The sequence below is a fragment of the Grammomys surdaster genome, unplaced genomic scaffold (assembly GCF_004785775.1).
Source record: "Grammomys surdaster isolate TR1022 unplaced genomic scaffold, NIH_TR_1.0 373, whole genome shotgun sequence".
Taxonomy (NCBI): domain Eukaryota; kingdom Metazoa; phylum Chordata; class Mammalia; order Rodentia; family Muridae; genus Grammomys; species Grammomys surdaster.
Genome location: NW_021604792.1, coordinates 8,729,815 through 8,744,092, shown reverse-complemented (window position 1 = coordinate 8,744,092; position 14,278 = coordinate 8,729,815). Strand labels below are relative to the sequence as shown.

At 35.6% G+C, this 14,278-nt stretch overlaps 1 protein-coding gene across 1 annotated transcript; it reads right to left on the bottom strand.

The window, feature by feature from the left end:
• Window positions 1-10,165: 10,165 nt before the first annotated feature.
• LOC114632347 (taste receptor type 2 member 125-like) lies at window positions 10,166-11,098 on the bottom strand. The gene is given in 1 exon segment (XM_028780884.1): window positions 10,166-11,098. A coding segment is annotated over 1 exon segment (933 nt).
• Between the last annotated feature and the right edge of the window lie 3,180 nt (window positions 11,099-14,278).

Here is a 14,278-nt window from a genome sequence, read left to right as displayed (position 1 = left end):
AATATATTACTCAAGGTGCTAACTGGAACAATAAGACAACAAAAGGAGATCAAAGGGACAAAAATTGGCAAAGAAGAAATAAAGGTATCACTATTTGCACATGATATGATTGTACACATAAGCAATCCCCAAATTTCTACCAGAGAACTTTTACAGCTCATAAACAACTTCAGCAAAGTAGCCAGATATAAAATTAATTCAAATAATAGCCACAGATAATATAAAATATCTTGGGGTAACTCTAACCAAACAAGTGAAAAACCTGTATGACAGTAACTTCAAGTCTCTCAAGAAAGAAATCAAAGAAGATCTCAGAAAATGAAGATATCTCCCATGCTCATGGATTGTCAGAATTAATATTGTCTGAAGAAAGAAACTGAAGATCTTAGAAAATGAAGAGATATCCCATGCACATGTATTGACAGAATCAATACAGTAAAAATGATCACCAGACCACAGGAAATCTACAGATTCAATGCAATCCCCATCAAAATCCCAATAAATTTCTTCAAAGATATGGAAGGAGCAATTATCAAATTCATCTGGAAAGACAAAAAACCCAGAATAGTGAAAACAATTCTTAACAGTAATAGAATTTCTGGGGGAATCACCTTCCCTGACCTCAAGAAATAGTGATAAAAATTGCATGTTGTTGGTATATAGACCAACACGTTGATCAATGGAATAGAATTGAAGACCCAGAAATAGAACCACACACTTAAAGACAGTTGATTTTTGACAAGAATCCAAAAATATACAATAGAAAAAAAGAAAGCATCTTCAATAAATGGTGCTGGTCTATCTGGCAGTTGGTATGTAGAAAAATGAAAATAGACCCATATTTGTCACCTTGCACAAAGCTCAAGTCCAAGTGGATCAAGGACCTCAACATAAAACAGAAACATTGAATCTAATAGAAGAGAAAGTGGGAAAGAGCCTTGAACTCATTGGCACAGGGAGACATTTCCTAAACAGAACTTCAATGATTCATGCTCTGAATCAAGAATTGATAAATGGGACCTCATGAAACTGGAAAGCCTCTGTAAGGCAAAGAACATATTTAATAAGACAAATCGGCATCCTACAGGTTGGGAAAAAACTTTACTAACTCCATATTTGATAGCGAGCTTATATCCGAAATATATAAAAACTCAAGAAGCTAACCACCAAAAAACCAAACAACCCAATCAAAAAATGGGGTATAGAACTAAACCCAGAATTTACAACAGAGGAATCTTGAATGACTGAGAAGTACCTAAAGAAATGTTCAAAGTCCTTAGTAATCAGAGAAATGCAAATCAAAACCACCCTGAGATTCTATTTTACACTAATCAGAATGGCTAAGATCAAAACCTCAGGTGACAACACATGTTGGCAAGAATGTGGATAAATGGGGACTCCCTCATTGGGTTCCCTTGTCTAACCTCATGCCTTTCACCCCTCCATCTAAAATCGACTCTTCTTCATACATGTCGATCCTAACAGGACCATGCTCTATTAAACTCCAGAGGACATCGAAATCACTCACCTTGTCCTCAATCCCAGAAAATGAGACTCTACTCTGGCAGCCGAGCTCGACCTAACTGGACTAGACATGGGTTTCTCGTCCTACACCTGCTGTTTGTTTGGATCCAGGTCAGCCCTTACATCTGGAGGTTGGAGGTTCAAGAGACACTCACAGATAACAAACAGTATTTCCAAACAGGGTCAGGAAACCATTCCATAGCCAGATGCCAAGAACCAATCCAAATTGCCATCATTCCTATATCTATTATCCCATCTAAATATTATGTTCTCTAAACTTAATTTCTCTTTGTCCAGATAGAAGATTATTGTAGAAACTGGCCAGATGATTATGGTGGCTGCCCGTATTGGTCTTGTCAGATACATATGCTTGGCTCACAGACCAACCACTTCTACCAACACTGCAAGAGACTCATTTCTACATACAAGACCTGTGAGATTCCAGCCATGGTGCTTCAGAACTGATGGGTGCCAGATGTCCTGACAGGTAAAGAAAATGATCTTCACCAGTTCTTCCAAGAAGAATGCCATTTTTGGGGAACATGAGACCTCCAGTTCTGAGATTTAAAAAAAAAAAACATAAAAGCAGATACTCTCTTGTAACACCCTTTTTAGTAATTCTCCTGGTGTTATTTCTAAACAATTTATTAATCAGTTTTTGTTACAGGATTACAAGCTGCTGTGCACAGAGGAATCTGATATACACATCTACCGAGTGGACCCTGATGGTGAAAGCCAGCTGCTCCCCACCATGGACTACACCCCTACACAGCAGGAAGTAGTTTAAGAAACACAGTGCCCTGACTCCAGTTTCACCATCTGCTTCCCCTCCCCTTTTTTCTTCTTTTATAATAAGAAAAAAGGGAGGTATGTTGGTACCAGGCCTGCACTCAGTGACATCACATCCAGAAAACCCTACATCGTTGCCAAGGCAACCACCATTCACTCCCAGAATCCGCCTGGCTACCTCAACTTTACCTGGGAAAAGCCTACTTCACCGCACATATAAATAGGCAGAACTCCCTGACCTTGCTCTCTTTTCTCTCTGCCATCTTGTCCCATTTCTCTCCCCACCTTTGCCCTCCAACCTAAATAAACCTCCTCCCCTCGTGGAACCATTTGGCCTGGTGTTGGCTGTCCTAAGCTACATGCTGAAATCTAACAGAAACACTCCTCATTTGCAAGCTGGTACAACCACTCTGGAAATCAGTCTGGCGGTTTCTCAGAAAACTGGCAACAGATCTACCTGAAGACACAGCAATACCACTCTTGGGAATATACACAAAAGATGCCCCAGCATGCTATGTTTCACTGTGTTCATAGCAGCCATTTTTGTGATAGCCAGAAGCTGGAAATAACTCAGATGTCCCACAACAGAAGAATGGATATAGAAATTGTGGTTCATTTGCACAATGGAATACTACTCAGCTATTTAAGAATGATGACACCTTGAGTTTTGCAAATGGGTGGAACTAGAAAATATAATCCTGAGTGAGGTAACTCAGACCCAATAGGGCGTTCATGACGTGTACTGACTAAGTGGATAATAGCCAAAAATAAATAAATAAAAAATTCAGAATACCCAGGATACTTTCCACAGAGTTGAAAAAGGACAATAAGCTATAGAGCCCAAGTGAGGATGCCTCAGTTAGACCATGTTTTTGTTTGTATCAATTCCTAAACAGAATTCAAGGTTTTAAATAATTTTAAAAATGATTTCAATATCCTCATGTACACTCACACTACCTTTTTAATGCTAACATAAAACCAATACTAAAAACATGTTTATAGAGCAACAGATTATATTAACAGTGTGATGTTATAAATAACTCAGAAGTTACTCTAATTTTTGTTCCTATAGCAATAATGCTGGAATCCAATGAAATAAAGTCAAACATAAACACATACTTCTCAGTATTTTGATCAGTGAGCCAATGGCCGTATACCAAGATTTGAAGCATTAAATTAAAATGATCTCTGGCTCATGTCAGAAAACTCCAAAGAAAGATGCAGTGTATTTTCAAATCTAAATCACACATTTCTAGCATTAGTACTATGCATGGTCCATTATTCTTTATTATAAAACTAGAAACACTCATAGAAACTTGAGTAAAATATTTTTCTTGTATTTAAAAATATGATATCTCTGCATTATTTGGCAAAATTTTTAATCTTCTTCAGATATTTCTAGAGACATAAGATTAACAGAAAAAAATGTTTGTAAGGCACAGCACTTGATATTGACATGTGTATAATGTTCCTTAATAAAAGAACCTTTGAAGTCTTTGATCTGAAAGTGTAAGGGAATGCCATTTTGAATTCATTCATCAGGATTATATGTATATTCATAACTAAAATATTTAAAATAAGAGAAACAGAGACATGATCACTATTAAAATGATCTTATTAATCCTACTTTTACCTAGAGAAATTCTGAGCTGGAAAATTTTGCTATTTTCAGAAAATAAAAGATGTTAAAGCTAGTACCCAGCCAGATACTAAATTGGTTAGTAATTATTAGGATTGAAATTAATCACTCTTACCAGCTTTAAGGAAATCACTAAATATGGATGTACAGAAATAGCAACATAATCATAAATACTCTCCACAGCACATGCATTCTGGAATTGGCCATAGAAGTGAGTATTTGATCTACTTCAGAGAACTTTCTTCTCCTGATCCAGTCCATGGAGTTCACCAAGTCTATAAATATATTTCCAATATTCCAGTTACAAATTACACACAATGAAAATGGTTACAAATATGATATGTATGGCAATACCAATTGCCTGTAAGAGTGTACTGAGATCTATAGTCACTGAAGTATATTTGTTATTATATTTATTTTTAATGCTATGTCAATATGGTTTCTAAAGTTTGACAAAATGGTCACTTTTCAAAACCTCCTAATCCAGTAACAAACAATCAGGTATCAAGTCCTTCCATTGTGAAGAAGCTGTCATCTAAATGAATTGCTGTTCTGACACAGTCCAGCTGTACTGCATTCATGGACCTGTGCTATAGAAACTGCACGTGTAAGTAAAGATGAAGAAAATATTGAAATCTCATAGGCTAACATACACATAATGATGGGTTTATTTGCATTGTCCTTGCAGTTTTGCCTTCATTATATATTTTATACTGTCACCTTAAAATTTTACCAAATCTTACAACCTATAGAAAGTTGAAAAACCTGATTTGGTTGTACGCTACCACTTAATCCCTAAGAATGTTAGTTTAAATTAGAACTGCAGAAATATGTGTGCCTATGTTGTTCAAAGGACCTCCTAAAGACTATCAAACATCTAACAATTTCATGGGGTCAATAGTCTTTAAACACTTGATAATGAGAATAATACTTCATTTTTATTAAAAATGGCACATTTACATGCTTGAAAACACACACACACACATGCACACACATACACAGAAACACACACACAAAATTATTTGGGTTTAGGATCTAAACCTCTGTAACTTTACAGTTCAGTAGTATAGGGCTTCCATTAATTCATTGTAAATCATACATTTAGCCCATTATTAGTATCATGATATTTAAGATATTATTTTTCAAATTCTTCCAAAGCTAAGTATGATAGTACATAATTATAACCCAATACCTCAGAGGTAGAGGTGGAAGAATCAAAAAGTTAAGGTCATCCTTGTCTATTTAGGTAGACATCATCATGGATTATATGAGACCATATCTGAAAAAATCAAATAAAATTAAATATAAAATAAATAGGAACAAAAGGGAGAACTTCCATATTAACAATACACAACTACTGATATAATATATTTGCATTTTATTCACTTTCCTCTTATCTCCCAGTACAATCTGCTCTGTAACTAACAAAGCATATATCAAGCTCAATAAAAGATAATGAGCAATCTTCTCAATAGATAGAGGACACATCTCATAATGCAATTATTTTTCCATATCTGAAAACTAAGTGAGCAAACATGTTGTAATTCAAGGCCAACTACCCCACAAGAAGGCTGCATGTACCTTAATTTTCAGGGACACATAGAAAAAGACATGGGTATGCAGTATTGACATATCTCAGACCATAAGAGCAAGAGCAAGGAAAAGATGTGAATCCAAATTTCTTGAAATTCCTGGAAGGCAAAAAAAGGTAGTTTGAGAAGTGTGTGTGTGTGTGTGTGTGTGTGTGTGTGTGTATACACATTGAATGATGGGAAGCTCCCAATGAGCTATATTCTTTTTTAAATTATCTTTAATCTTTCTTTTTTACAGTTCAATCATTATCCTCATCATTCTGCTCTCTGTCCCTCACCCCATTCCTCCTCCCCTGTTTCCAAGAGGATATCCCCATGTTCCCCACACACCCACTCACCCCAGGCCTCCCCATTCACTGGGGCATCAAGTCTCTCAAGGGTTAGGTGCATCTTCTCGCAATGAGATCAGACCAGTCAATTCTCTGCTATATATTTGTTGGGGTGGAGGGGGTGGGTTGTTGGACCTGCTACTGTATGCTGCCTAGTTGGTGGCTCAGTCCATGACAGATCTTGGGGAATATAGATTTGTTGAGACTGCTGGTCTATAGGGTCTCCCTCCTCCTCAACTTCTTCCTGTCTTTCCCTTGTTCAACCACAATGTTCCTGACTTCAGACCATTGGTTGGGTGTTATTATCTGCTTCTGTGTCAGTCAGCTGCTTGTTGGGCCTCACTGAGGACAACTATGCTTGTCTTCTGTCTGTAAGCACACAATTGCATTGGTAATAGTGTCAGACCTTGGGGCCTCCCCTTGAGATGGGTCCCAATTTGGGCCTGTCGCTGGTCCTCCTTCCTCTCAGTCCCTTCTCCAGTTTGGTTCCTGAAGGTTATTTTTTTTCTTTGACAGGAACAATTCTGGGTCAGAGTTTTTGACTCTGGGATGGCAACTCCATGCTTCTGCTTGATGACCTGTCGTTCTACTGGAGATGGATTCTACAAGTTTTCTCTCCACGCTGTTGAACATTCCATATAAGAATCCGCCCTTTGATTCCTGAGATTTTCTCACCTCCAGGTCTCTGGTACATTCTACTTCCTACCTCCTGAGTTGGCATATTTCCATTCACTTTCCTGGCTCTCAGGGTTTCACTACTATTCCACTTACACCAACACCTTAACATGTTCCCCTTTTCCCTGGGATGCTCCTCTCACCCATATTCCTCCCTCTCTCTACCCTCTGCTGTCTTCTTCCTCCAAAGTTGGATTGAAGCATCTTCATTTATGCCCTTAGGCTTGTTAACCTTCTTGAAATATATCTTAGAGAGAATTTTTTTAAACAGAAACATAGAAATCTGTGGTCTCATTAAGCGTTCTCTGTCTGAGCTACTTTTGACTAACAAAAAACAATGACTGGAAAAGGAGAAATAGGAAAGAATAAAAAAAAATATAATTTACTGTGGATTGGGCTTCTGACATGGACATTCAAAGTCCTAAACTGCATTTACACTAAGACTACGCAGACAAACAGAATGTTTGAGACCAAATCAGTCCTCTGACAAAGGCCCATCAAATATGCCATAAGAATAGTAAATATGTATTCATGAGGTTTAGTATTCTCTAGATAAGAGTGCTAGGGTGAGGTGCATGCCTCCACATATTTGTAGATTTTGATCTGACACTATTATTTGAGAGTCAAACAAGATCAAGCAGGAGTGACTGAGGGTCTTTGAATTACCTGCATCTCAGTGAGGATTTACTAGGTTTATAATTGTTTACATAATTCTCAGTACATAATCAAAACATATAGATTCATTGTCACTAAAATTATATATTGCTTCATTACCTGCACAGATAGAGCTGTTATTCCTGTATCAAAACATGAAGACTCTGAACCTGTACTTTCTCTGTATGAATAAAAGACATAGTAAGCAAATCAAAAAATATTATACTCTGTCTAAATAGGAATATAACATTAACACATTTATTTTTAGTGTGTGAAATAGCTTATGCCATAGTTGCAGAAAGCTAGCCACTATTGATGTACATGAGAATAAGTAATTATTCAAGGAATAGACAATATTGACAATAAAATCTGGATCATCTCTCATTTCCTAAATTAAATAGAAAACAAAATTAGAACATAATATTTCTTACAAGAAAGACAAAAAGGAGACATTCTGCATCCACTTGGGGGTAAAATCTGGATAATGGAGGTGTTTGACTACCATCCTTATTTGTTTTATACTTGTTGCCACTCCCTAACTTTGGACAGTTGTGAAGAACTGGCATCATATGTGTCTGTATAGTTAACTCCGATGTGAAGAAGCACTTACCTTTAGGTTGGAATATTATATGGTCAGAAAATTTAACTAGATTCAGTAACAAGGGCAATCGGCATGTTTCTCGTAAAACCCACTAAAAAAGGGGAGACCACACCCTGGCTGTGTTAATGCCTGTCCACATCTTCTTCAACAGTAGAGTAACATGTATCTGATAAAACAATAAATTCTGCAAGGAGAGAGAATGAAATTATTTGTAAGATTCTTCTCAGCACAACTCCTGGTCACCCTGTAAAAGCCACATGCTTGTAAAACCCCATGATAAGTACTGAGTGTGATTACATCCAAGTTACAAAGAGGGCATACAATATTGAACAATATATAAATACAATACAATATAGAAATATAGTTGCTCTCTGAACCTCCCAAGAAGCAGTTATCCTGTCAGCAAGTGCCTCTTAGCAAGGTCAACAGTGTTGGGTATGGTGTCTGCAGATAGGATGGATCCCCAGGTGAGACAGCTCCAGATGGTCCATCCTTCAGTCTCTGCTCCATTTTTTTCCCTGTTCTTCCTTTGGACAGGAATATTTCAGGGTTCAAAACTTTGAGATGGGTGGGCAGGCCAATCCCCAACGGAGGGCCATGCCTATTTACTGAAGGTGATCTGTACAGGTTTTATCTCCCTTTCTCTGCTAAAATCATCCCCATTGGGTCCTGGGAGTCTCTTGTTTCCATGGCATCTGGGACCTTCCAGTGGGTATCTCCAGTTCCTCATCCCCCCCACTACATATTTTTATTCGATTTCCTGACCCACTGCACCTCTCTTTTGTCTCCTCCAGTACTTGATACTGCTCTCCTTATTTCTTTCCCCTCCTCTCTTCCTCCCACATTCCCTCCTCTACCTCCTGCAATCATCCCGTTCCCCCCCAATGCAGGACTGAAGCCCATTTTCAGGATTAATGTAGTTGATCTGCCCATCTATTCACTCATTTATTTATGAAAATATTTCATATCCTGAGTGTCAGATTCAAAGAACTAGCAGTCAACAGGAAACAGAAGTATGACGTCAGCATCTTAGACAGTATTGCTGAAGGAAATATATAAAAACTATACAAAAATAAGATATGGAGATTTCAAATGTTAGTGTTTAGAAAATGATTTTTCATTGTGCCAAGATCAACCAGTCACTTAGAAATCAGTTACTGCGTAAGGTTATAGATGACAGCCTTCTCTCAGGAAAACTCACCATCCAACATTTTTTGCAACAAAATTTCTCATGTCAATAGTTCTGTCGTTAGTTTATTTTTATTCATTTAATTTGATACACATATTTTATTTCAATTTTGCCTAACATTTAAATACGCTTCAGTTTATTTTTTAATCTTATTAAATAATTATAAGTTTTATAGCAAATTAAGGCATTTCAAACTTGTTATAAAATATAATCTGATTAATAGTCCTGTTTTAAAACAATAATTTATTATGAAAGTCTGTATTTAATTCATTTAACATTAACTGCCTTCAGTTTCATCACCTGAGTCAGGTTGTAAAATCAATCAGAACGTGGTTGTATACTACAACAATTCATGCAATTATTTTATTAACTTTATGGGATTGAATTTTCTTCATATGGCAGTCAGGATGCTGACTGTAATAAAATACTTGTACCTGATGGGATAAAGAAAAGCAAAACAATAATATCTTAGTGTTATGTTCAATAAGCAAACTCATTTTCATGAATTTTTTTTCTCACAGTAAAATTAAACTGGAATGTGATTTGTGACAGACAACTATCAAGAAATGTGTACTATACTTCCAAACATGAATTACATATTGTGAATAGCATTCTCTATGGTCAAAGTGTTATACATTACAAACTAATAATATTCACAACATAATTGAATTAAAACATAATCACACAATCAAGGTTCTGAGATAATTTTACTAACATTTTAGTCTAATGTCTCTATGTAATTCTTAATTTCTAATTCAAATAATGTTTATTTTCTACATTTGGATGTATTCTTATTTGTATCAAATTGCAAAGTATTATTTTTACAATATCTTGCTTGCATATATATTGACCTATGATTTATATTTTATAAAATAACCACTTTAAAAATCTCAATTAAGAGTCTTAATGCTACTAAATTATGTCTGCTAACTTAAGGTAGTCTTACATTTAGGTAGGCCAAAATCATATGTTCCTTTGTCTAATGATACTAATATATATTTGTGAATGTCCAGATAAATTTCTAAGATGTTTAGATAACACTGATCCTAAACACAACTAATAAACAAAGCAACATAGGATAGACAAACTTGAAATTATAATTTGGTAATAAAAAAGAACTTTCTTAACTAAGTTATTTTCTTCTTCACTACTAAAGAATATAGACAAAGTATGTCAGGGAACCAATGTCTGTACCTCTTTAGACCTGCACAGAAGCCACCACAGCACCAAAATTGATGCCTGCCTCAGCTTACGGTTTCTCAGAATCAGGATGCATGAATGGGCTGAAGGAAAAGTAATTATAATAGAGGTATAAAACAGATTGTTTTTATCTTGAGACACAGAGGTCCAAAGTTGTATGGCAAGGGACAAAAAGAAAATTGTGTAGAACAGAAGAAAGGCCACCACCATGTACAAGGCCTTTATATGCGCTGCGGTGCTGAGGTCTTTGAAGTCTTTAGCATGGTACTGCATGTTCTTCAGGTGTCTCCACAAGGAGAAGATGAGGAGCAGAAAAGCCAGCAGGGACACAGTGAAGGGGATGAGTGTGAACATTGTGTTGATTAAAAGAGAAAGTCTGAAAAATCGAGTGTAGTTCTTTGATCTGAAACCAAAAGAGAGGTTTCTTTTGGATTCATCATTCCAGATATCAATATGTATGTTCATCACTAGAATATTCAAAAGCAAGAAGACCAGAGAGACCAGCAATGTCACTGAAACCACTTTTCTAAATCTTCACCTTAAATAGAGAAAAATATAATTTGAAAAACTGGCTATCTTGAGAAAATAAAAGATGCTGAGACATGTAGCAAGCCAAATGCTGAAATGGTTTGCAACAATCCAGATGTTATTGCTTATTCTTACCATTTTCACAGCCGTTTGTAAATCTGGATGCAGTGAAGATATTAGTGTAATTAAGAATGTAGAACATATCATATCTATCCTGGAGATTGCCAAAGCAGTAATGATCTGATCCACTAAAGAGATTTTTCTTCTCTTTACCCAGTCTATGATGTTCACCAGTGCTATGAATCCATTGGCAACATTCCCAATTATGAATTGTACAGTGATAGTAAGTGCACATATGATCTCTATGCCAATACCCATCGTCCATAAGAGAAAGTCTTGATATCTGTAATCACTGAAGAATTTGTTACTGTGTTCAATTTGAATACTTTTTCTGGAAATTTATAACAGTCTTCTAAAACTCCCAATATAATGACAAACAATAAAACATAAAGATTTATCAATGTAGGTGAACGTAGCTGTATTTATGCAAGTATTGTTTTTTGACATGATCCCACTGAGTTACATCCAGATTCTGTGTGTCCTAGAGTAACCTGGAATCTACTGCCTCTGATGATGAAGGAAAGGCTGGAACCTGAATGCTGAAATGTAAATAAAGGCGTGTTGATTTGCATTGGATTCTTAGTCTTTCTTTCTTTACATATTTTAATTGACAATTTGAGTTCTGGGCCAGAAATATTCAAAACATTCTATGACATTTGGAAAGCAACAAAATTATCAGACTATGAGAGTTCTTAAATATTGAAGACAATTTAAACAGTTTAGATTAAGACTGTAAGGGCCTGTCACCAAAGCTCTTCTACAGATTATCACTTATCTAATACCTATTTGTAGAAGATTATTCCTTAAATACATAGTATTAAGAATATTACTTCTTCATCATTTACAACATAAAATGTCTATACATTTACAACATAAAATATCTATACCATTATATAACCATACCTATTTGAGATCTAAATTCTCATTATTTTCATTTCATTGATAAAGATTTTCTTCCCTTTACTTAGCAGTTTTCATGCATTGAGCTTGGGCTTTATTTTTAAGTGATCAGACATTGTTTCAAAGTGTACATTAAACTGTTTAACATTGGGTAATAGATTCTTTGTACAAGGCAACTAGTAGAAATATATTGTGGTTCCTTAAAATAGTCACTGAGATGGTGAGGCTCATTCCTGAAGGTCATATAAAAAGATGAAATACTAAGACTGAGTCACAGCAACATCCAAGATTAGAGAATCAATCACTTCATTTTGACATAACTGTATGAAGGGTCACTTCTCAACTTCCATCTGCGCCCCTAGAATAAAAACATGACCATTGGAAAATAAAAGACAAGATAGCCTTGCACTGAATTGTTGGGACTGTTGTTATCATTGTAATCTAACATTAAACTGTTTTAATTTTTCTACAGAACCAACATGACCTAAAAAGACATTTATCAGATAAATATCCATAAAATTTTCTTTCTGTTTAATGTACTTAGGTTCACAGTATCTAGTTAACATTGTTTACCACAGAGACAATGTATGAAACCACCAGAAAGATTACCATGACTGATTAGTTTGTAAAGTGAAAATTTGGTCTGCTTAATATTTTTTCTTTAGAGAAGAGTGAAAGTTAAGTATAGACTGAGAAGAAGGCTAACTGGACAAGGATATAAAAGACAAAGTGAATTTTCTAATACACACAAAAACTTAATCTAGGATACTGAAATGTCATATGACATATGACTATGAACAGAGACTCATTGATGTTCTCAAAGAAGGCAGATTCATTGGAGTAAAGAAACATCAGTTTTATGGATTAAGTTCATAAAACAATGTTCAGTGATGTTTTGTATTCTGTAAATGAAACAATTGGAAAGGCATGTGGTATGGAAAAGTTGATATTTGATGTTAGCCTTAAAAGGAAAAGTCAAAGAAATGAGATTTATTCAATCTGTTTATGATTTCTTCTGTTGTCAGCAACTCTCCTGGAATGCTTCCTCTTAGATTCATGGAGCAGCTGGCAGACTTGTATCCTGGCTCTTTCTTATGGAAGTTAGTATTCTTCATTCTGAAAGTTGCACATACTTGATAATGTATCTAAGAATCATTTTACTGATTATACCTGAATTGCATCCTTATCTTCTCTCAACCACAGCACAAGTCTTACCATATTTCATATTCCCTATGAGACATTCAAATCCCATAGGTGCTGTCTAAATGTTTTAGTTTTATTAATAACATTGTCCTTTTGTATTTGAACTTACTCTTTTCCTTTTACAATTATTTCTCTGTGTGGGAAAACTATAACAAAAAACCAAGGGGCTAAAACAATTTAAAATTTTTTCTCACAGTTCTGAAGGTTGAAAATACAATGTCAGGTTCCCATGTAACAGTTTTCTAGAGACAAGTCTCTCACTGGCAAGCTGGTATGTCACCTTATCAGATGACAGTTTCTCTGAGCTTGTGTAGTCACTGCAAAACACATGTAGTTCTGATTTTGTTCCTATTTCTTTGAAGTCCTGTTTGGACTAGGGGCCTAATCCTCATGAAAATTTTAACTATTTGTCACTCTGTGTAATGCAGGAAGAATGTGAGAGAGAATTAACGGCATGAGTTTTTTTTGGGGGAGGGGGGTTTGAGTTTTATTTTGCTTTGTTTTCTATGGAATTAAAACAATTCTGTCCATGACATATAATCTGAAATAAAACCATTATAGCTTTTACAATGAATTCATTGGAGTAGAAAGTAGCAACAACATTCTTTGAGATTTATATTGATTAATACAATTTTTGGTATATGTTTTGCCAAGAATTTAGAATTTTAATTATACCTCTTTTACGCAGAGAAGCATGATTCTACTCCCTTATGGATCATAATTTGATAATATTTATCCAATGCTTTAAATATTTGAGTCCTGACATTAAAACAAATACACCTCAATAATTTCTATGTTTTAAGTTTCAGTTTGCCTGTATTGGCTGCAGTTTCAATCCAGTATATGCAAATGAAAATGTGTTATAAAGTTTCAGTTTAACTGAGTATGCATTGTAGAAACCATAATAGAGTGTTATTTTCATAGTTGTTAATTATTTTTATCTTGTATCTTAGGTTCTCTTTACATTTCTATAATAAAATGCACTGATAAGAGCAAGTTACAGCAACAATAACAAAGGGTTATTTTGGCTTACAGTTCAGTGACAGAGAAACTGGGGTAACAGAAGTTTGAAGCAATCACATCAAATTTTCAGTCAGGGAGCAGAGGAAACAGAATGCTCACTGCCTCACAACTTCCTCTATGTCTTTGTATCTTTCTCTGTCTCTCTGCTTCTGCCTCTGCCTCTATCTCTATCTCTCTCTGTATCTCTCTGTGTCTCTGTCTCTGTGTCTCTGTCTCTCTCTCTCTGTCTCCCACTCTGTCTCTCTCTCCCCTCCCCTTCTCCCTCTCTCTCTCTCTCTCTCTCTCTCTCTCTCTCTCTCTCTCTCTCTCTCT